A 25,100-nucleotide genomic window follows, 5' to 3' on the forward strand; every position below is an offset into this window, starting at 1 on the left:
TGATGTGCCCTAACCCCGTCCCTCCGCAGAACTTGGGTGAGTTCGTGGAGTCGTCGAAGGCATGGACAGCTTCACAACTGGCTGCGTGGAGAGAAGCGTTAATGCTATAGACCATACCAGCGGTTATCACCCAGGCGAAAAATGCTGAGTGATTCGGCTGTGGACACATGCGCGGTGTCTCATATCTCGCGCAAGGTAGCTACTGCGCATGCTCAGAGCACCTTCCACAGCCAGTCGACAAAGATGGCAGCGCTCAAACGGCGATTACTGAACTTCTCTATACACGCCCTATAAAAAAAAGCATTGTTATACGAAGCAGAGTAAAGATCGTGTATACATATGCGAACGATATGACAAAAGCCTACGCGAGCACGTGCCTCCGAAGGCCACCAGTCCTATCTAAAGAAAAAAAGGCTGAGTTATCATAGAGGCTATATGGTGTGCAAGTTTGTCTGCTTGTTGCGCACCTCGAGCGTTTGTATGCCCCCCCAACGCCGCCCACTTGCATTTGTTTCCTCCAACCTTAACGGATGATGGCTTGAGTATGGCTGCCCCCTCTTTACGCGTTCTCTACGCGTTTTATGCGTGGCCCCTTGATCGGCGTGCCACTCTGCTTGCGTTCCGATGCGTCCGAGACGCATTTCATAGAACACTCGGTCGTCGTGTTGTGTGAATGAGCGGAATTTCAGTGGCTGTTCGATTACGGCTGTTACTTCCCACTTGATTGGCAAACGATTGCTGAGTCAACGCAGATAGCGGTAGTGTTCGGTAAAATAAAACAAAAAGAGGCTGTCATCATTTATGCCACGAACTTGTTATCAAACACCCAAAAGATGATCGCTCAACCGGCCGGCCCGGTGGTTTTGAGCCTCGCACGCGTGATTTTGTCTTTCATCGCGAACGCCTCTACATTTGGGGCTGAAATCAGCACGGGTAAAGCAGGGATTGACGTCAGAAATTGTGCAGAGGCTGAAGCATCTATCATTGTTAAGCATCCTTTCGATAAATAGCATTGCAGGACTTCCGAACCATCCCCTTGCCCGGGTTTTTTCATCACGTATGCGACAGTATTTTTTAGTGAGACTCGGGAGTTTCACTATGTGGATTTACACCTGGCTGGAAGTGACATCACATCAGAGGCCTTTTGGGGTGGCTTTGCGTGGTGCCTTCTGCAGCGCACACTTCGCACCACCGAACTTGATTATCTCGGCTTGAAAGAAGTACGATTTACGGCTGGCGTGTTGCGATGACGTCATGTGCAGGCCGTCAGTAAGGCGATGCTGGGCCACTGTCGTGCAGGTGCTGTCCGAAAATTATTTTCAATATCGGCCTAATGTCCGCTGTGCGCCACGACCGGATATCCGGCAGGCATTGGCGTACCGTCGTTTCGCCGCAGGCCTAGTATCAATGCGATATCGTGGGAGTACTGAACGGACTGGACTGTCGCCTAGGTATTGGCGCGATATCGTGCGAGTATACTGAAAGGATCGGCCCGGGTATAGGCCGTGAGTTGCATTTGCGTCTGATCTGTTTCGTTACTGCGGTCTGTATCGAGCTGCATGACAGGCTAGTTCTCGGGAAACGTTGTTGAAAATCGTACTTTCTTCCGAACTGAACTGAAAAGAAAAGTAATAAAAAACTGTTTTTGCAAGTTAAAAAAAAGGAAAAACCCTAATGGCTGTGAGGTCAGAAGCTATCAAGATTATGGTGAAATCCATTTCGTGCTCTGGCGCTTGCATCAAGAAGTGTGAAGTGCCATATGTTCAGATTATTCGGCAGAGTGCGGCCCAAAACAAACTTAAAACGCGCATCGAAAAAAAAAAGGATTTGAAAATTAAAGTGGAAGAATCCAATAAGGTGACCTTTGGTTGATCAGGCGCGACATTTCTTGTTGCAATATTTTTACCATCATTTTGTATTTTAGGTTACTTGCGTCGTAATCATCCGCAAATTTCTTGAACATCAACGCCTTGCGGATGTCCAACAGCGCCTGGACATCGCATGTTCAATGAAAGTAGTTTAGAAGAATAGTCATAAATTACCACTAAGCAGTAATTAAACTTCTGGCACCGTATATAGGCCAGACTTACCAAATTATAACTTGTGTACTTTTTTTGATGAAAGATCGTAATGATCCCGAGGTCTCTAATGAACTGGGTTTCACAGAACGCAAATCATCTGAAATTTTTGTATTTTCAGATTACTTCTTACTCCGCGCAATATCCCATAAAGGTGGCCATTAAAACGTGATATATCAATCGCATACACGAACCAACGGAATTGTATTTGATTGCTCTCCGAAATTTATTACACTTCTATCACTAGACATGGATATGGTGCGCCGTTGTGAACGAAGTGCGTGCTGTTTTAGAGATATAGCTGAAATTTCAATCACGAATTGCAGCTGCTACGTAGTAGTAATCTAAAAGGGGCCATTGGCCATAAAAAGATACATGAACCTACCAGCGCATACCGACGTTAAAAAAAAAGTGAAATGAAACTTTTAAAGCGACAAAAAAAATAATAACGGCCCGAGACTTTGTTTTTGAGCGCCCGAGCATTAGCCGTGGACCAGATAAGTGTATGCCACGGCTAATGCAACGGTGGTTGTAAACAGGCATTGGTAAATTTCTTTCTGTTGGAAACAAACAATTAAGTTGGATAGTCTTCTTAAAAACGACAATAAAAACAAACAGCCACAACAACAGAACTTCCCGCTTTTTTTAAGTTATTACGAGGACATACCAGCGTGTTTCTGCTATTTCTTTTCTTTTTTTTTATCAATGGTCGATTTGGGATTACTGCCACGCAGCAGCGGCCATAATATCTGCTTGGGAGAAAAGGAAAATAAAGTTGAACGTACTTTTTTTTTAATTCAAACGTGCCCGCCATATAGTACATGCTGCGTCAATTATCCGAGTCGGAAAATGTTTGTGGCGAATACTCTGGCCTGCATTTCACACGAGGACTCTGTCAGCGTTCGGTTCGGACTCGGATCTAATCGAAAGCTTTGTGCCTTAGATGGATGGATGAATATTGGCTGTGCCCTTTGTAACGGGCGTTAACTTGCGCCACCTTGCCAGACCCCCAAAATGCATTCCTCCCCCCCCCCCCCCCCCCCCCTTAAATACCCAATTTCTTCCCCTCTACATCCCTGCAACTATCACCGGGCCGGGAGAGTGAACCAACAGGCTGACCTTTGGGGGATCAGGTAAATACAAAATAAAAATAAAAAAGAGAAACGCACCCCCGCATTTTCCCCCCGGCGAGGTAGTCGTCGCCAATTTTCATCAACCCAAAAAATTACAACCTTCATCGTTGCTCGATGAGATCTTGAAAATAATCTGTTGAGGGAGGGCAACTAAAACCTTCAGGCCAGACCGCACAGACTGCCTCCATACGCGGCCCCAGATGCACTTGCGCGCACGCAAATCTCTTTTAACGACCGTGGGGCCCAAAACGCTTTGGCGTATCATGCGCCCGCGCAGGTGCTATGAAAGAGTACATTAAAAACAAATCTGCGAATTTATTTTTCCGGAGGACACAAAACAAATTTAGTCATAGCGAAACATAGATGTACCCCTGCGTATAACAAAATTCAAAGCAAAATTAAACGGAAACAAATATTCATGTGCGAGTGAAACGGTCATAATCATTTTCCCTGTCCACATCACAATTTATTGACTAATCATACACTTAGCCTTGTAATATGCTGGAATCTTACTTTTTTTTTGCACTGTGATTGGTTGTTTTTGCGTTTTACAAGAACGTGAAATCAGAGACCTTTTGTAAAGTGTAATCTCTGCGGCGAGCGCTATGATCATTGCAATTTTAAGATAAAGAGGGCGTGGGTTGTTAAATTAACTCTTCGTGCTTCGTGACTGGTTCCTTGGCGTTCACATTGGCCGACGCCGCATTCCTATTGGCTGCTGAGGGATAATAAGCTGCTCAGGGTTTCCCATGCGCTGGCTTTCACGAGATGCCGGCTCCGAAGTAAAGCGCTGGCATATGGGTGCCCAGTTCGCGTCTTCGAATGGCGGTCGAGGAGTCCCAATTTTTACGGGGGCTTCTGTGCACAAGGTGCCGGGCCACCCATGGTTCGGCGTAAAGTATCTCCAGTGATGGAAATTATTCGCGAGTCCTTTTTGCTGGGGCATGTCAGGAGTGACTTCTGATAATTTGGAACGTGAAACTCCCCAATTCGGTCTTTTGACAGTCTCTAATACTCGGTAGATCGGATTGATTAACCCACCGAGTGCTCTGCAAAAAAAAAAGTAAACGCTCAGGTACTTTTACAATACACATGTCCCAGTTTTGTTTCTATTTTTCGTTTAGGTTTTACTGGTTTGTGTAACGCATAAAATTAGGTAGTTCCCTTAGATGTCGGCAGGGGAATCGCCACAACGTAGAAATATTTTATACATTTAAAAAGCTATTTTTATTGCGCCTAAAAAAAGAATTACGCTTTCTCGCTGATTGTTGCCAAAAGGAATGCAACGCAATAAAATTTTGGATTCTTTGCTGCTCAGTTAACGCACGTTCACACATTTTGGCTTTTGTGTTGGGTCGTATACAATATCGAACACCTTTTTGAAATGATACGTAGAATGGGTGTCAAAATGTTTATAGGTTCTCTTCACTATTTTTCTTGAGCATGCCGTTTTACCAGATGAATGGAGAACAGCCAAAATGGTTCGGGTACATCAGGACGGGGATTGGAATACAGCGTCCAAATTCAGGCCTATTTCTTTAACTAGTATAACATATTGTTAGAGCACATAATCTTTGCGCATATTTTATGTCACTTAGACAAACATAACCTCATTTATAGAAATCAGCACGGTTTTAAAAAATTACTATCGACCACAGCCCAGATCATTGAATTTACACATGACTCAGCTGAAAGAATTAATGAATGGGTGCAGTATCACGTAATCCACTTTTACTTTTCTAAAGCGTTTGACAGCGTGGAACATTCAAAATGGCTTTCAAATATTTCCAACATTCTCAAAAACTCACATATTTCAAATGGTATAACTTTTTATTTAACATTCAGAAGCCAATACGTTCACCTGCAATAAAATTTACTGTGATAAACTACCCGTTATTCAGGGAGTATTCCAGGGCTCAGTGCAATGGCCACATTTGGTTCTGGTTTTTATTAACGGCATATCATTTAACATAAATGTTCCACTAAGAGTTTTTGCAGATTATTGTATTATATATAACGAAATAAGAAACCACAACAACCTTCAGCTTCAGGAAGTCTAGGGGGCATTATTGAATTGCCCTAAAACGTGGCAGATGAAGCTAAGGTTTGATAAGATAGCCATCCTGACAGTCTCATGTAAAAGAGAGTCGATCTAATTAATGGCTTACTTGAAAGACAATCTCTTAGACGAGTCCAGGAATACATATATTTAATATTTGTTTTTGGAGTAAACTCAACTGGACCCAGCACTTCGAAGCGACTGTTTATAAAGCGAGAAGCACTTCGTTTGCGTTGAGAAGGAAACTAAAATTTGTTGATTCAGATAATAAACCTATTGCCTATAAAGGTTTGTTAGACCTGTGTAAAAATACACCAACTCATTGTTGCAGCCTTACACGCAAAATGGTACTCTCATGCTTGAAATTATTCAGAAACTGCCTGCTAGGTTTATTTTCATTAATTTTCGTACAGGAACCTCATCTGCACAACTGCTTCTCAGGGCGCAGCTTCAGCCGTTGCAAACAAGAGCAAAAATTGGTAGATTAGAAGTACTGTAGTATATTCTTAACGGCACTATTCAAGTCGAAAGCGCTAGCTACTTAGAACCATTATCGACAGGGTCCCGACGCCTAAACAATACTGGAGCGTTAAACGAATACAGGTTTAAGCTTAATTACTGTTTTAGGTATTTTTTTCTTTCCTCGGACAGTTGAACAATAGAATGAGCTAGAGAACGATATTGTAATCTTAGCACGTGTTTAACATTTTATTACCGCTGTGGAAATTTTACTAACCTGAGATTATCTTTTTACTGTTTCTATTTTTGACTGTACTTTCTGTCGTATATTTTACCCAGGCAGTAATATTTACAAATAAAGCTTAAACATATAAATAATCAAATACAGTACCAGTGACACCTTATACATGGCGCCGCCAGTACGTTCGCTCGTCGTGAAAGATCCCAAGAAGTCGTTTGTGAACCAGCCTTGCACTACTGTTGAAATTTGGGCTAGTTGGTGAAGCATGTTTACGGGTAAAACATGCGAACAAGACACAGGACAGAGAAGATGCACACCGACTGAGCGCTGACTGTCAACTGTTTATTTTGAAAGAAACGCCCAACGGCGTGGTCACACCAAACAAAATTACATCACGACACATGACCGTCACATGATCGTCACAAGTTAAAGACCCTCAAAAAATGCCAACTCACAATCATAAAGATCCATCGAAGGCGCGCTGACACAGTTGTCCTTGAACTTGGAAATGTAAAAGGCCTCAGTTATCTCCCTAGTTCGTTGGTGAGTGTGTCTTCCCAGGACCGTGGTATCTTTCAAACCCCCCCCCCCCCCCCCCCCCCCGCAAGAGACAAACTTGTTTTACAGCGAAGTTGTATACCTCTACCTGCCAAGAAAATTTTCTTGTCGTTGGCGTTGGAAGCAAAAAACTCCCGGCGAACAACTGAAGGCCAAACAGCATATCTCCTTTGATATCAGGCATACAGCATAGAGCTCAGTATCCGTTTCAATAAAGAAAACCCACAACGAAACTACAAAATAAGCATCAAAATTACATGAGGGATGATAAGGCGCGTGTGAGCAATAGTAACACCCTCCCACGCGCTCCGGTAAAGATTAGGTTTGCAGTTGCTTCGAAAGGGTTTGAAACCGTTCGAAGCCCTCGTGTGAAATTCAAACCGCATAATGAGTAATAACGGCGCCTGCGAACAATGCGAAGCCCCTTCCTTCTACCCGCGTGTTTCTTTTTTTTTTTTTTTTTGGGGGGGGGGGGGGGGTCGGCGTTCTCACGGAAAAAATGACGTCAGAAGGTTGAAGCGAAAAGTACTAACACCACGCATACAAAATACATCACAACATTCGTTCTAATAAAGAATAAGCACAAGACAAGCGTTCAAAATAATGCGAAGCACGTAGCGCTCACCGCATACGTTCCCGGTGAAGATTACTGTTGCCAAGTTGCCGCGGCGACGGCAGCTTGCGACGTGGGGAGTGACGTCACTAGCCTTTCATTTATAAAAGAAGAACCCGCCTGTAACCTGTTTCACCCTACGTCCAGACACAGCGGATGCTTCGAGCTATCTTAGCCAATCCCATTTTGTGGATGTGGCCCGTGATACGCTTTCCGCGCGTCGCTGTGCCCCCTTTCTAAGGCACGTGACACTCACACGGCCTCCGATTGGCTCCGATGGCTCGTAACATCCGCTGCGCTTAAACGTAAGATGAAACGGAGTATAGCAACTGATTTCATTGTTGCTGCAACACCGCGATGAATAGTCCACGCATAATTAGGACTCCCGAGGAGCAGCGTGAATACCATAGGAGTGGCAAAGAGAAAAGAAACGGCAATATGACTAGCGGCGGCGTGCTACGACCCGCAGCGGCATTTCGTATAGTGCAGTAGGCAATCGTTCCAGGTGATACCACAGCTTCGCTAACCAACCACCTTCACAGCGAGGATCAGAGATCCAATTTTTTATGCTGCTTATCACATGTGGCACTGACAACCGATTCCCTCTCCACCCTCGCACATAAACGTCCAGCTTGGCCGGTGCTGAGAAAACGAAAGGAACATCGTGGCGTTGCGCTACTTTCTTTAACATATGCGCACCTTATAAATATAGGGCACCACCACCCGCTTTTGCGTAGACTTCCTACCCAGAAGGGCCAGAACTAACTCCTGATTTCTCACCCTCCTCAAGAGACACTCGGCTCTTGAGGAGGGGTCTTAGGGCATGCCAGGCTAACAGTTTGTTAGCCTGGCACGCCAAGAGACCTTTGTAATCCAGTAATCTTTGGGGGTCGCTCGTCAGGTCATGTCCTCACCAAGTAATGATGAGTTTTCGTGGCCAGGTTAACAAACTTTTGGAGAGTGGCTATCCCGACAATCTCCTGGTAGGTGTGGCCGAGTGCCTCTTGAGGAGGGTGAGAATTACGAAGGTAGTTCTGGTAGGAAGTTCACGCAGAAACCGGGCGGTGGTGCCTTATATCCATAAGGTTGCGCACAGGTTAAAGAAAGTAGCGCAACGCCACGATGTTCCTGTCCTTTTCTCAGCACCGATCAAACAGGGACGTTTATGTGCCAGGGTGGAGAGGAGATCGGTTGTCAAGCCGCATGTAATAAACAGCATAATAACAAGCTTTTCCCTTGCGTGGGAGGGGTCTACGGCATTCCCCTGACTTGTAAAAAAGTTTACATCGGCCAGACCGGTCGCTGCATAATGATAGATTACGTGAACACGCGTGTTCGATGAGGGCATCTCCGTCAGGGAATCTGGCGGTTCACTGCGACAGATGTGGTTGCTCTCCGGTTTTGAAAGATACGACGGTCCCGGGAAGACACACTCACCAACGAACTAGAAAGATAACTGAAGTTTTTGACACTTCCGAGTTCAAAGACAGGTGTGTCAGCGCGCCTTCGATAGATCTTTATGACTGTGAGTTGGCATTTTTGACACGATTTAACTTGTGACGATCATATGAACGGTCATGTGTCGTGCTGTAATTGTTTGGTGTGACTACGCCGTTAGGTATTTCTTTAAAAATAAACAGTTGTCAGTCAGCGCTCCGTCTGTGTACATCGTCTTTGTCCTGTGTCCTTGTTCGCGCTGTTATACCCGTAAACGAACCAGCTTTCAATTGTTCGTTTGTCTGTCAGATAGTTTGGTTCGTGCATTGTTTGTTTATAGGTAGTTTATTCAACTTTGATGAAGGTCATGGGGTCGTCCTCCGCACTATTTTGCGTGGACTGAAAAGATCTCACCCGACACAGCGTCACATGACGTCACAATATGATGTCACAGTTTCATGTGACGTCACATCTGGTGAAGTCGCAACGCCAGATGACGCCAAAGTGTCACGTGACGTCATGTAACACTGTGCCAATGGTGCACACATTCAAATTTCGCGTTAAATTTAGCGCGGAAGCAATCTTATGGTGTGGCTGCTCATTAAGTTATATCGCATTTAAAAAAAAAGTTTCTTATATCACGCTTGCTTCTTACAGCTAGCGACCATGTACAAGAAAGATGAAACAATCAAACGCCTTGTGGACGAGTACGAGTGGAGAATACACCCGGTGGTCAACCCTGACGGATACGCTTACACCCATACTATCGTAAGTATTGCCGTTGTATTCACTCGATTAGGCTAGGTAAAGCTAATGTCACTGGATACTTTCGAAAGTAGGTTCAAGCTTCCCGTGTGGTCGCCATTTTGGACCATGGAATGGGCATTTTCTCCTTGTTTTCTCTATTCTTGGTGAGTCGACCATTTTTTGGGGGTATTTCGCCAAAAAATGCAGATTGCGAAAGTTAGCGTTCTCTATAAAAAAGGTGACAAGAATGATATAGGTAACTACAGGCCAATCTCAATTTTATCAGTGTTTTCAAAAGGCCTCGAAAAAATTCTACTTTCGCGTATGGTACATTTCGCAGATAAACACGGTTTAATCTCTCCATCACAGTTTGGGTTACGCAAACACCGTTCCACAGAATTGGCACTCCTGGAGCAAAAAGAATACATCTTGAAAAGCTTTGAAGAAAAAAAAATGACTCTTGGTATTTTTATTGATTTCAGCAAAGCATTCGATCACTTAAATCACAGTCTGCTACTAAAAAAATTACAAATGTATGGATTTCGTGGACATGCATCAACTCTCATAACATCTTATCTTGCACATCGTAAACAGTACGTTCATATAAATGGTTATTCATCTGACATTAAACCCATTCTATCTGGCGTTCCACAAGGAAGCATATTAGGTCCCTTCCTTTTTAATTTATATGTTAACGATATTGTCAATATTAATAAAAGTGTTAAATTCGTAATTTACGCTGATGATACAAGTTTATTTTTTACCGGTAACTGCTGTCAGGAACTAGCAATAAAGGCAAATCAAACGTTGAAAGACCTCGCTACTTGGAGTCAATGTAATGCTTTAAAAATAAATGATAACAAAACAAAAGCAATTTTATTTCGCCCAAAAAGTAAGAATGATTATATAACTACTGATATTGCTTTAAATGGAACCAAAATAGAGATTGTATCTAGTTTTATGACACTTGGCGTTATATTCACGGATCGAATGAGTTGGGATGAACACGTAAATTATATTTCGGTAAAATTGTCACGAGTCGCAGGCTTAATGTATCGTCATCGCCATATTCTGCCCACAAATGTAAAATTAATTATTTATAATGCATTGTTTCTCTCCCACATTCATTATTCCTTCTTAGTCTGGGGTACTACTACGAATACAAATTTAAACAAAATACTTGTGATACAAAAGAAAATATTGCGAAGTATTTGTAACGTGTCATACGATCACCCTAGCGAACCTCTCTTTAAACGTTTAAATTTGATGCCTGTAAATAGATTATATAAATATCGTTTATGCATGACCTATAAATCCGAAGTACAAACAAATCTTCATGCCGTTAGTGAATTGGCGTCTCTCTCGCTAAGAGTAGCAACATATCCTACTCGAAACACGGAAATTTGGACGCTCCCTATTTGCAAAACTAACTACGGTGAACAAATGTTAAAGTATGCACTACCTCGACTGCTTAATTTTCTTGCTACTCACAACATTGACCTTCCGACAACATCTGTAAAAAATCTCCGAGCATTTTTTTCTTTTCCAAATGTGATTGCTTAGTTGTCATGTTTCATAAACTAAATTTTTGCTGAATTGTATAATGCTTTGCTTGCATGTGCTTTGATTATGTTTGCCTCTTATATAGTCGCACCTTTTTTGTAATATTGTCCTGTTCTTATCTCTGAAATTGTTATCTTTTCTCTTGGTTTTCTTTTTGGATTACTTGTGCCACTGCTGCCATGTGTAAGGAGGGGGGGCCGAGGGCCCGTCAAGCTGCATGATGCAGCTTTTTTCCTCGGTCTCCCTCCGTCATTTGTGTTTTGACGGAAAATAAACCTTATTATTATTATTATTATTATTATATTTTGTCCTAAAAATAAACAAGTTTGTAAGACCAGACGATTTTTTTTTATACTTGAAGGCCCATAGAAATTCGAATAATATGGAAACGCGCGGTGTGGTTTTTGTTTTCTCTTAATAATGTCACGGGACAGTCATATGAATTGATTGATTTCAAACTTTCAGGTGTGTTGGTTTGACGCACCGCCACAGCTCAACTTTTCCAATTGCTGTTATATAGGGACTTATAATGGCGTTCTTTTTCTCACTTAAGTCATTGCAGCCTTCTCTGGGGTGCAACCACGGAAACCAATTTGGTAAAATTCAACTTTTTCAGAAGGAAACAAAAAGCTTAGTGGTACTCATGCCCGCAGTGGTAGTCACACTGAGACCATGTTCAATAATTTGAAAACAATAAAGATGTATAACTTCCATGATTATAGACTCTGCGTCACTATCAAAAACAAAGTCAACAACAAATACAACTCAAATTTTAACAGAATTAGCTTCATTAGAACGATATAATATCATTTACGTCACCGGCCACAATGAATATTTTAAGGCTTTAAATACGAATTCAATAATGAACACCCAATTGTTAAATATATTCCCCACCTTCCTCAACAGCTGTATAGAGAGAAATATAAACCTTGGGTTACTTTCTGTTGAACAGCCGCACTCTTTTTCTTGAATGTTTGAACACATATTGTGAATTTCATACTTAATTAATGTTCTTAGTTTCAATGCTGTGATAGTCTGTTTTTGTGTGTATTCTGTACTACCTGCAGAAATATGATTTGTACCACTGCCGATGGGGCTCAGGTCTCGTCAAGTTTGGTATTGAAGCTTTTTCCCTTCCGCTCGACCATTTCTTTAAAATGGGAAAAAAGCATAATCATAATCATCATCATTATTAATATTGTTGATATTATTATTAGTTGCAGTAGTAGTAGTAGTATTACTATTTTTTCTTGAATACGGAGATTTTTTTTTTGTCCACGCACTGGTGAAAAAGAGGGCATCTTGGCAGCACCACCATATAAGGCGTCGGTGCTTGGCGGCATTGAAAAATAAGTTACCTATTTTTATTTACGCAAGACCAACACTACCATTGCAAGAGATCTGTGGAGATAAGCATGACTGATAAGTGGATTGCATGCATAGCGCCAAAGACGCTTATATTGGCGAGGAACGCTTACAGTACCGAAATGGCGATTGCCATGGCAACTGAGACTAGTCAGCCAGTCACCTTGCGAGGTTTTGTTTCAAGTATGTTAGTGTCTTTTTGTGTCCGGCTAGTAGGCAGGGAAGGTAATGGTGCGACTTTCCTAAGATCGAGTGACTTTAGGTGGCGCAAGCTACCGTCTGTTATAAAGGGCGCAACGGATATCCATTCACCAACACATGTTTGCTGAACACAGAAATGTACGCGTTGCTCAAAAAAAGTAACTGAATTCTGTTACACGTTACTCGCTCAAAGAGTAACTAATATACGTTACTCGTTACTGATTGTCAACCGTAACGAGTCACTTTACCTAAAATAACGAGTTCACTTTCTCGTTACTTAGACGACCATGTAAACCACTTTCAGTAGTCGTAGCACTTAAGTTGTCTCTACACGTTTTCATGAGTTATGTTTCCCCACTTCCTTGAGAATGCATCTCAGGCGGCGCTGAAGAGTCGTTCTACTGACGCGCTGGAAGGAACGGCAGTGTTGTGCTTAGGGAAGAGCTGGTACATCTGTGATTCATCTCTTTCTTGTTGTCTCTGCTTATAATGCTAGAAATTGGCAATGAATTATGTGCCTTCCCGTGATGGCAACCTCCCAGTTTACATTCGGTCTGTACGCGGTTTCAGGAGGCTCAACCAACGAGCCTATTGAGTTTGCTCGGTGAAGGACATTCCCAGCTGCAGAGTCTGACTGACGTGCTCAGCGATAAACGTTGCTACACTGCCATCCTGTTTAGTTAACTTTAGGGTTGGCCATTGGCCTCTGCCGCAATAGAGGCATACTCAGGTTATAATTAAAACGTGCCTCTTTAAATAATGAAGTCAACGAATGTTCACACCGGTGGGGAACATGGGCCTGGGCATCGGGCACGTGGAGGCCAAGGCGAAGGCTCTCCGCTCATTTTACATCGATATCCGATATTGGCGAGGCTTTCCAGGATATCAACGAATGCGTTTTGCGAAGGATAGTTTTGGATCGTGACGTCATGCACCCCAGCAAGTGACATCGTGGTGCCACTTGACGTCATGTGACATAGTGACGTTTAGCGAAGAAGTGTTCGCGCTAAATTCATTAAAAAAATGTCCGTGTGCAGCGTGATTCCGTGTAGTGGTCTGTCCTCAAGGATGGCGCCATACTTCATTCACAGGACATTGCGAGGAACCGTGAACTTTTTTTACGTAACATCATTGGAGACGTTTAGTAGGCCGTACGGTAGCGCTTAGCATCTCTGACGGGAGCTTATGTCGTCCCTTTGAAGCGTGGGCTAAGCACGCATCTACTGCGTGCTCGAAATCCGCAGCGTACGGTATAACGAAATTCTCCACAAGGGTGTGTTAGCATTGCCATAGCCTCCTCTATACTCACAAAGCCTGGCAGATCGCCACGAGACTCGGCCGCCGAAAGTGAAAAGGTAGAGCGGCTGACAATTGCCATGTAACGGGCACCCTGCTGTGGCAAAACGCCGAATCACACTTGTCCCGAGCGATGGAATGTCCGCTCGTGCTTGTTTCGTTCCTCGGGCAACCGCTTCTTTTCTCGTCGGGTTTGAAAAACATGTTTCGGTCCTCGCCGCTGCAACAGCTGTGCGCTGTATACCAGACTCTTTGAGAAATGCTCTGTGCTATCGTGCAGAACATCGTGCTCCAAATGTACGACCGGGCACTGCATGGCTAAGTCATCGAACTGCCAGGCTTTGTGAGTATATAGGAGGCTATGGTATTGCTCATACGAGCGAACGGAAGCACACTGCATTTTCGCTACCGTTGCGTGCGCCACATTGCGCGGTGCGCGCGCGGAGCCCACACAGCATCTTGTTTTTGCGCATGGCGACGACACGCATGCAAAAGCAGAACACGGAACGCTAGCGACAGGTACACTGCGTTCGCGTTTGCTCCTATACGAAATAATATAACTATAGATAATTGGCGAATAAGCCTAAACTACGATAATCTTTCGTTTATATTTACTGGCGGCTTCAAAAGCGCAGGGTGTGGTGCGCCCGAGCATATTCTTATTTTCGCTTAGCCAATGAAATCATCGTATTGGTTTAGAAGAACGCCCAAGAATGAATCGCCAAGGAAGAAACTTAAACGTTATGCGCCACCGCACTCCCATATTTTTTAATCGTCCAGTTACTATTGGTGGTATTCGCGAACTGTGTGCCCCACACTCTAATAAAGGCTGTAGGTTAACCCTACCGCGGAATACGAGACAACGAATCACGGCGAACAGTATACGTATCATAAGGAATGGCGATGCTCAAAATACGTATAGAAAAAAAAAGTGCTATGTGCCCGCGGACAACCAGTACTTGCTCGTTCTCCTCGGACACATCGCATTCTTCAGATCTGGTCGTGCTGTGAGCCCCGTAATTCGCTGGGATTCTTCTATAAATCGCTATGATTCGCAGTCTCTGTCATGGAAAGTGAAGACACAGACTTGTTTTAGAGTGCAGCATGTCGTCTAGTGACGTCAGCTCTCCTCCTTGCACCCGTCGTCGCAAAGCGGTGGGGTTTTGGCGTGATTTTTAAAGCGTTTCTTAAGTAATGGTTCGAATCAAATGATTATAATATTACAAATCATCGAAGGATATTTCCCCGAGAATAAAATTCTTTTAACATATACACGCACTTCGATTTCTTTGTGAGGAATCTAAAGGATGTAAACTAAACTACCGGGAGAAGCCATGGCTTATCTGCCGATAACAAAAACGAGAAATGGAACTATCGTAAAGACGACCCAGCAGGTAGAATAAAATAGGGAAACTGCAGCGCGGTGTCGGAACTTTTATTGAGTCTCAGGTGAGACAACACCGAATGCGATGCTCGATCAACCCGTTTTCACATAGTCTGTCCACTCGCCACCATGCATTCTAAGAAATATAAAACGCTTACTGTCGCACAATGTGCGACAGTAAGCGTCAACTTTTGAGCGCACTGCTCGAAAGGCGATATAATATTCGAAGAGAACTCGGTGGCTGGCGACGCTGAAAACCGGTTTAAATGTACACAGAAGTCTGCACTGTGACGCAGATCTTGGCGTTTCGCGTTCTTTCGCCATTCAGAGCGCGGCCAGGCTTCCCTTTTTTAGCTCATTGTATCTCTGGTTTAGGAAGTGGCCAAGCTGTTGCCGTAGATTTCAGCGATTGGCTCTCCCAACTGCTTTACGGGAAGGTAATCGTCCAAGAATTTTAGAGCCGCGATCAGACCGCAGCGAAAGCCGGAGTCCTTCTGCTTACACATCACACAAAAGATGATGCAGACATGATGACAGAATTATCTGCCGACGCTCCTCAAGTGCATTCGAAGCACGTTTCCTTCGAATGCGTCTGCAGAGAGTCTTTGTATGGCTAATCTGGCAGCACACTCGAAACAAAGAAGAAACTCGTCAGAGACACTGTCTGCAGACTGTCGTTTGTATGATGTACTATCGAAACCGGTTATAACGAAGTCGGTTATAACGAAATTGTGGCTACAGCGAAGCGATCACGATTTCCCATTCCCTTTTGCACTTGGTTATAACCGATGTCGGTTATAACGATATAGCTGATACATCGAAGGAATTTCCGATTCCCGTTGGCTTCGTTATAACCTGTCTCGCAGTATCAGCAGCGTGAAAGCGGCTATAGAATGATGGCTGTCTTTTGAACACTCTATCCTACGTGACGTTTTTTTGTCGCCAACGTTTCAGGATCGGCTATGGAGAAAAACGCGGTCGGTGAGCAAGGTCTCCGGGGGCTGTCGGGGAGCAGATGCTAACCGGAACTTCGACGTGGGTCCGTTTTGCGGTGAGTGTTGCTCGGGGATCCCTAATTTACGACGGCGAGAAGGTCGTCTCAGGAATATCTCCCTTTCCTCTCTTTGTTCCGTTTGACGAAGTAAAGAAAGGGACCAAAACATTTCGAAATAACGGAGAGGCGAGCCGATGAACTTCCAGCGTCTTGAATACCCGAGACTTTGGGAAAAAAGGAACCTATGTGTGGCGTTGTGTACATTTTTATTCCTGCATGAGTCTCGGCTTTTCAAGATGTTACGAATAATGTACGTGCGCTATCCGCTTTAATGCAACGACAAAATCGTAATTAGATATTTGGAAGAGGGAACCATTGGAAGATGCTGCGAATAAAGAAATATTTGTGCAGCCAAAGTCGAGAGCGCTTAAAAACAATTTGGGTCTGTAGAATTATCATGGAACGCAAACTGTGGTCAACTACAATAAAAGACAATGTTGACAGGGTAATAACTGGTTTCATAGCACCTTTATAATAACACTCGTCAGTAAATGAGGTATGATTTTTTATTCAATACACCTATATCTTTACTTGTTTCTGTCTAAGAATAATAAGGAAATACTTTTGTATTAACGGCAGGTAAAAGTGCATTGAGAACAAACTCCTTTAAAAATCAACGAACCAGACCTCGTAAGTGGGTGCACTGTTTCGCTGATATTTTGGGGAATCAAGTGAAGGCGTGTTTACCTAAACCTCGCCCCCCCCCCCCCCCCTCCTTCCCTCCCTCCTCTCTCCCCGTAAAACAGGCGATGTGACGCACATGAGAACGCGCCAGTCGTAGCACCGAAATTGTCCCTTTGACTTACCCCACAAGCTTTTACGAATTGTCGCCTTGGAACAGGAAATCCGCTCAACCATGGCAACGACGAAAAAAAAAAGCGATATTAAATACAAATAAACCTTTCGCACAGGAGTCGGAACCAGCAACGACACGTGTTCGGAGATTTACTGCGGCGACAGTCCCTTCTCGGAGCCGGAAACCCGTGCCTTGAGGGATGCCGTGCTGGCTGCTCAGGATCGCGTCTCGTTCTACTTCGGCCTGCACAGCTACAGCCTCTTGTGGATGTTTCCCTACTCGTACACGACCAAGAACGCCACCAACTACCAGGAGCTGGTGAGTGGATCCGGAACGCGACGCATATCGGTAATGATAGGGTGCCGCTCTTTCCTGTAAATGGCGATAAACCCCGAAAGTTAAACCCCCAAACCTTGTTTATTCGATTTGGGGAAAATCAAAACCGATTTGGAGTTGTTTTTTAATATAAAAAACACAAGCTTCGTGGGAAAGTGTTTTTATTGGTAGCTCTGCTTTTGTTTATCCAGAACAATGCCCACACCTAACTGCCCGTGAGGCTATCTTAGCGACGCAAGCCTAATGTACTGTTGTATTTTTTTTTCTTATCAGGGCCGAAACGTTTTCCCAATATTTGGGTTACCCACACGAGGCTTGTAGGTTGGGGAATCTCGTGTCCGTGTCCCATTTTCTTTAAAAAAAAACACCGATAAACCCAGATTTTTTTTAAATTTTACGACGTCAAAAGTTGGCACCAAAAAGCAACTAATCTACACCCAGAAATCAGCAACAACAAAAAAATCCCGTGAACACGGAATTTTAGTTATAAAGCATACAATGCTTTCTAACGGTTTCGCTAAGTACCAGAAATGTGTCGGTTTGTCCGTGTATGTCACCGCAAAATTAACTGATAAAATTCACATTACGTGATGTGATGGAAGCACGTAACGCCACTACTTGACAAAAAGTCAATTTCCCCGCTAAATTGAGCTACGAAACAAGATCACGTGGTGGCACGGTATTACGTAACACCACGACTTGGCACCGTGACCAAACGTGGCAAGACGTAGTCGCGTGATGTAGCGTGACAGGACGCCGAGAGCATGGGTGTGTGAGGGAGCGTGATCACCTGGAGAAAAAAAGACGTATGACCGCTCCAACCGGCGCGTACCTTGAACCGCACTGTTAGCTCAGAGGTGAACGGAGTATAGTCCCATGTCGGTACCTTTTCTGGAGTGACTTCAAGACGTCGCCTTGAAATGAACTTCTGTTTTTTATGTTGTTTCTTTTTTTTATATCTTATTATTTGAAGAAGGAAACTTTACGCTCGCTTTAGTCAATGGTGCTGGGAACTCAATGAACAGTTGTTAATCTGGTATAGACTGTGACCTCAACGTTTTGATTCCACAAAGTTATTGCCCAACTGAAGCATCCAGGAAGACATTTGGGGGAGTCACCAATGTCGGGGCCGTATTTTTCAAATAAAAATCTTGGTCTGCTTGATAACAATGCTTCGTATGTCCCATTTACTGTCTTTTCCGAGGAAAAAAAGAAGAGACAAAACCGTTTCTTTAGCTTTCGCTTGGGTGTCACTGATTTCTCGAACGTTGCAGCGAGATACATTGGCCAGGGAAAGTATCGCGATACACCGAATTGACCAAAAATGTGTTCCGACACTGCAATACAATTAATGAATGAAATTGTTTTTCGCGATACAGAAATATAAATACTAAAATTATTTCTGAAATACTATCGCGATACATTTGTGTCGCGATATTGCCCAACTTGAAGCTTGTTTTATTTACAACGGTAGCCCCAATGTAGAAAACGCGGAACAATCAGCGCGTCTAAAACAGCACAGTATCTTGTAAGTACTACGCCGGTTGCCGTTAGTACGACTGAATCCCGGAGAAAAGCTCACCGGAGAAAAGCTCACCGGAGAAAAGCTCACCGGAGATAAGCTCACCGGAGAAAAGTTCACCGCAAAACCGGCGGATGCGGAGAAAAGCTCACCGGCCATTGAGCGTCTGCGCAGAAAAGCTCACCGATATTTTTTCTTCTTTTTATATGGAGGCTGTTGGATCGTGCGTAACATATATCAATTTATTATCATTAAAATTCGTCACCTTTGTAAAAAATAAAATGTCCTCTTTTGTAATATTTGTTCAGCTTAATGGGTATATTGCTCCCAAATTAATAATTGCGGGCCAGTGTTTTTTGCGGCTGACTCTCTAGGCAACGAAAGCCTAACTAAAATCTCTATGAACTTGAAGAACAGGAAAAAGTAAAAAAAAAAAAAAAAACGGAATGATGCCTGCCTAAAACCTAAAACTCAAAGGTGTAAATGCCGAAAATCCGAAAGTGCACGCGCAACACCGCGGTGCCTGAAATTCTCTTTGAAGCTTTTGTTAACATTTGGAAACAGGATAAAACAGTCAATAGAATATCGAGGCTTCTTTCTTCCACGGACATGCACGCTTTCTAACCGTTCGTGCTGGTGTGTCCACACGTTCCCTTTGTGTGATAGTGTCCTTCTACGGTGCGCCACCCATGACCTTCAGAGGTGCACACTGTCTCCGTTGTTTTTCGTGAGTTGTGAGGTAGGTAGCGAATTGGGCGAGTTGGTAGACGTTATACATGATGCAAACCGCTCAAACGACGACGACGGAGTGACGACGACAAACACGACACGACGAAGCTGTTCTCGCAACTAAAGTTTTGTTAGTGAAATTAACAGAAAGAAAACAGCGTAGCGGACACTGATTACAACAACAAACACCTACTTATCTGTTAGGCAGTACACAATATTTGGATCTCAAGCGATTCACACACCGCTATTCATATTAGCTCGCAAAAAAACAAACCTCTTTATTTGACAGAGCTACCGACGGCGCACCCTCAGCTGTCAATAAATTGTTGCCTTTTTTACCGGTGTACATTGTTCTGATTTTATACTTGCGGCTTTATTAATTTACAGAATGCGTGATTACTAATTTCTGAGGAATTAGTAAATATGCCCAATGAACCTCAATAATATTACAAAAACGAGGACATATTTTTAATGAAGTGACGAATGCAAATTGTGTGAAATTGCCACGTTTTACGCAGAATCAAGTTAAGCTAAAAAAATATCGGTGAGCTTTTCTCCGCATCGGCCGGTTTTACGGTGAGCTTTTCTCCGGTGAGCTTATCTCCGGTGAGCTTTTCTCCGGTGAGCTTTTCTCCGGTGAGCTTTTCTCCGCCGCCCAGTACGACTATGGCCGGTTTGTGTGTTCGCAGCAATTCGTTCGATGTTGGAGAAAGAGGAAGACGATGACCGATTGACGTTGGTTACTTCGGCAGATGTTCAAAAGGAGGTTACAGACATATCAGCCAATAGCAAAAAGTGTGCTCCACGGCAAGCACACCGTCTTGAAGGGGAAGTCCAACTCGGCCAGTGCCGGCTTTGCTAGCTTTCCACAAGAGGGGAACTGGTGGCGGCCTGCCTCTCTAGATGAACGTTTCCTGAACTTAGTTTTTGAAATCCATAGGGTGAAGTGCTTTGTGCAGTTTGAAGCCTCAATAATACAACGAAACTAATTGCGTTGACTTGTTTCTTTTTTTCTTTCTGTTTCAGCTTACTATTTCGAAGAGGGGTGCCGACGCCATCCGCAAAGTGTCGGGCACGAATTACACTGTCGGCCCTATTAACAAAATCATCTGTGAGTAAATTAAGGCGTCCTGATATAGAGCGTGATCTAATAAATCCCCCACACCTACAGCGTGTTTGCCTATACCCTAACTATGGCATCATGCGGAGGCATCGCCCTCTATACTCGTCTCTACAACGAGGAAAAAAAATTTGCGCATTATTTTTGCGTTGCTACGCGCAGTGTTTTCCGGGAAAAAGGGGGGGGGGGGGGGATTCGCTTGTCGAAGGACGAAACAATGCCTTTGCGGTTTGAAACGTGTGCGTCTTGATAAAATAACGTTATGCTAATCTAAGATGCAAATACATGAAGCTTAATTCAACATTCTGGGGAAATGAGTAATATTTCATAAGAACCCGGACTCTATTTCTGCGGTTATTGAGGTGCATACGAGTATAGCTGCAATTGCCTGGGAGGACATAGATTGTGCCCTAGTGCACTGTGAAGAATTAGGGGGCGCCCCTGGACTACGACGGAGGCCTTGCCGTGGGCAGGAATGGTTTAGGGGTGATAGTGCTCGGATCGCAGACGTGTGACACAAAGCAAACTTACCGAGATAAAAGAAAAGACATTACCACAGTATGACTTATGATGAGGCGATCCCGCAAAAGGCTTTTATTTTGGCAAGTCGCCCGATATTGAAGCAGCCAATAGAAGCTCATCGTGGCAACCAAAATAGTCTGTCGGCTGTAATACGGCGCAATACTGGTTTTTGTCTTGGGGAAAGCCTTTGCTGCGACATACTTTTTCTACTCATACACTTTATATTTATGTTTTGGTTTAATAAATTTAAAAAAGCCAACGTGCGTCCTCAATTTTTATTGGGCAGAAATTCCGCTTAGTCTCCCCCTCCGAAAAATTGGAGATCCACAAAAAAGGAAGTTTGGATAGTTTAAGGACGACGATTCAATGGAAGAGAAGGAAGGGGGTGAAAATGTGAAAAAACTAAGTAAATGTCAGAATTTAAATAACGTAGAGCGGTGCATTGATCGAAAAAGGCAAAAATGGGACATGGTACTCCCGGAAGAAAGACGACAGCGTGCTAGACTGAACCTCATTACACTGACGGTTGAGAAACAAAAGCGGAAAGAATATATAAATTCTCCACTTCGCCACATTCCCCAAGTACCAGTTAAGCAGCACAGCGATACTTGGGCAGTGTCATGGCAATACCGGAAAAAAACCGGCTCCAATATCGGCCGAAAGTGCGGTTTCGCACCACGTCCCGACATACGGCAGGTAATGGCGTCCCGCCGTGCTGCCACCGGCCCAGTATCGGCAACATATCGTGCGAGTACTACCTACGTCCGACTGTCGGCCAGGCATCGGCCAGATATCGCATAAACATCTGCTCTGTATCGGCCGGATATTGCCTATGCGCTCGCCTTGTATCGGCAATATCGGCAGTATTGACTCGCACGTTAATTCCAGATATAGGGCGCGCCTTGGGAGCATACATAGACAAACGAAATTGTTTGCGATATTTCACAGAAGACAACTAAACCACTATAATTTCACACAGCTCGTTCTTTATTAAAAAAGTATTACACCGTTAATATGCCGAGCAAAATGATAAACAAAACACGAATGGTCGTGGAGGTTAGAGAGGTTTAGTATATCGTTTGATGGCTCCAAAAACGATCTACTAAGACTACATATTGAAACAAAAGCAGGACTACTATTAGAAGCACGCTTGCAGTGCACTTAGAAATAAGCAGCGATATGATGTAATTTGTGATAGATGCATAATCCGACTGGGGCAGCACAGAGCAACGCAGACACAAAGTCGAGAAAGAAGAAGGTCTCCCACATTCAACGAAAGCTTCGCTGTCGCCAAATGAGCAGTTCTTTCTCGAAGGGCGTCCAACAAACACAGCACGAGAATTCCACGCACTCCGACGTAGAAAACGGCCATTACCGAAAAGTTGGCTTGGACGTATTCCAGGCGTTTTTGACGAAAAACCACGGCCGAGTCTGCAACGCACGAAACCAAGAGAGCACGGAAGAGCGCATTTCGGAAACCGGACCTACGTAACCCCATACCCCGATGCCCATAACTTGGCAAGCGCCGCAGGCTACGGCCCCAATGATCCCACCAGCGCGTCAGAGCGAGTCACGTGACAAACTTTCGTCCAAGCGATTTTGTTCTACGGAGATCGGTCACATGTTTCGCGCCACGCTTCTAATTTGCTTAAAGCAGCTGTCCAGCTCGCTTACAGCCATACAAAGACACAAAATATCGTGGGGAGGCTTAACAATTGTGGGGTTGAAAGGGATAGATAGTGCAGGTAAGCTCCCTCTCGTTCCTTTGTCTGTCTTCCTTGGGATAAAAGTAAGCAAATTCTATTTTGCTTTTTTTTCAAATTTGGTTCTGAGTTGTTCACTCTACGGGTACAGTATGTCAGGATGGCGTCGGCGCTACCGCTATCTGATACTTCACAGATATCGGCTGGATCAAAATGGTACCGGCACAATCTTTCCAACTTGACGCCAAAATCGGCGCAATACTGTGTGCAGCCTGGGAACATTTTATTCCAAAGCGATATTCTATACGGCAACCCTGCATGAACCTCCCTTGCTCGTGTTGATGTTAGTCGCACCGCACGATCGTTGGTCAACAGAAATGCAATAAAAAAAAAAGGCTCGAGGTACACCTACGCACTTCTTATGACTTGTGAATGCGAAAGCATGCCCAGGCCGTTCTTCCACCTCCCTTCTTTCGTCTGCGGCGTACGTGCGTACGTGCGTCAAAGGTCAAGCGCGCGCTCAGTCCTCGGCGCGCTGACCTTGGGCGTGGAGCGGTCGAGCCGCTGTCTCGCGGACACGCAGCGCCATGGGGTGCCGCTCGTTGAAACTGACACGCAGCGGCCAATGGGAGGCTCGTCGACGCGCGCCGGCCAATGGGCCCAACGCCGAAATCTATCAGCTTTACTCTGCTCCTTTGGGATCGGGGAAACTATATATGTGTCGTTTGGCAAGGCTTTTCACGTGGTTTCATAGCTGGGAGCTGGTTTCACTTGGAGAAAGGAGTTAAGGTGCCGTTTGGCGCGGCATCAAAGCTGATGACGTCGGCTTGTTCCATGGGACAGTTGATATTTTCGCATTAAAATACTTCCCCTATAACGCTCGTGACAGATCTGCTACGCCTAAAAAGTAATCAGTGGTTCTGCTTCCTCGCGATGCTCTTGGGGTTTTTGTGAATCCCTAAGTAAAATCCATGCATGAAGGGCAGACAATTGTCTCTAATCAACGAGTAAAGACTCGTTCACACCGTTACGTTTGAGTGCGATTTAATACGTCACTATTACATGTGGTTGCTTACGACGACAGAACAGACGTGAAGCACCTCGATATATTTGCGTTTGTCGTGCAAGTAGCGCCAAATGCGCGAGTGCACGAGACCCACGTCTCGAGCGGCCCTTGGAAGCGAATGGCGGCGCAGCACTGAAATGAGCGGCCCTAGGAAGCAAATGGCGGCGGAGCACCCGCTCGTGGCACGTGTCTCGCGCGTTTCCACAACAATGGTTGGCGGTACTTGTAAAAAAACGCCTTTACCAAGGGGCTTTAAACAGACGTGCACAAGAGCGCCATCTTTCAGGCAGCCCCGCAAGAACTATGATCTGTGTATCACTTGTCCTGTGTGCTTCTTCGTCTTTTTTTTTTCGTTTTTTTTCCCGCTATTTTTAATACGAATAGACCGAAGGCTTTGCCGTGCTGGTGACATGTACGCGCCTCTCTTTAAGAACGGTCCTTTACAACATTGCCATAATTATTTGAAGCCCCTGACAAGAGAAACACGCTTAAAAATGCGGACATGTGGGTATATTAATCTATGTGTACCCAATAGACGGCGTCAGTGTGTTATCTCCGAGTAAGCGGCCACAACCGAGACACGTTCTCTTTTCAGATCCAGTGACCGGTTCCAGCGTGGACTGGGCCTACGAGAAGGCGGGAGTGACGAAGAGCTTCGCTCTCGAGCTTGAGCCAGGAAGTAGCTCGTCCGATTCCTCCCAGGGTTTCCTTCTTCCCCCCAAGTACATCCTCCCCACGGCCGAAGAAACCTGGGCAGGCATCCGCGCTGCCATTGGGTCCCCCTGAACAAGTCGTCATGGCGCACTGCACACACTTTCTAGAGTAACTGACAATTTATAAAGAAAACAAAAAAAATAACGCACGGCGTGGCGGGCATTGAACATCTCGGTGTCGCTCCGCACTCAATGAGAGAGCCGCATTAACCGAGAAAAGGTCGAAAAGCGAATCGCGAAAACAAGAAGTCTGAACATGAATAATACACAGCCGAGTTCATTTGCTCGAAGAACAAAAAGACACCCAATCAAGGCAAATGATTGAAGGATCTCAGCAAATCAAAAAGCTCAAAATATGAGACTAGAAAAAAAAAAAAAAGAACGCAATGTGCACAGTGGCAACGA

General features: G+C 44.4%; 1 protein-coding gene across 1 annotated transcript in view; it reads left to right on the forward strand.

Annotated features, from left to right (window-relative positions):
* LOC115329814 (zinc carboxypeptidase-like) overlaps positions 1–24,807 on the forward strand; it is a 44,115-nt gene extending 19,308 nt beyond the window's left edge. The window contains exons 8-12 of the mRNA XM_040212023.3: positions 9,236–9,346; positions 16,089–16,185; positions 17,100–17,302; positions 20,598–20,682; positions 24,578–24,807. Coding sequence (XP_040067957.1) covers positions 9,236–9,346; positions 16,089–16,185; positions 17,100–17,302; positions 20,598–20,682; positions 24,578–24,768 — 687 coding nt within the window. The 3' untranslated portion in view covers positions 24,769–24,807. The remainder of the gene's footprint in view (positions 1–9,235; positions 9,347–16,088; positions 16,186–17,099; positions 17,303–20,597; positions 20,683–24,577) is intronic.
* Positions 24,808–25,100: the final 293 nt, after the last annotated feature.

Source organism: Ixodes scapularis, unplaced genomic scaffold, assembly GCF_016920785.2.
Source record: "Ixodes scapularis isolate PalLabHiFi unplaced genomic scaffold, ASM1692078v2 PGA_scaffold1__304_contigs__length_218370807, whole genome shotgun sequence".
Lineage (NCBI taxonomy): Eukaryota > Metazoa > Arthropoda > Arachnida > Ixodida > Ixodidae > Ixodes > Ixodes scapularis.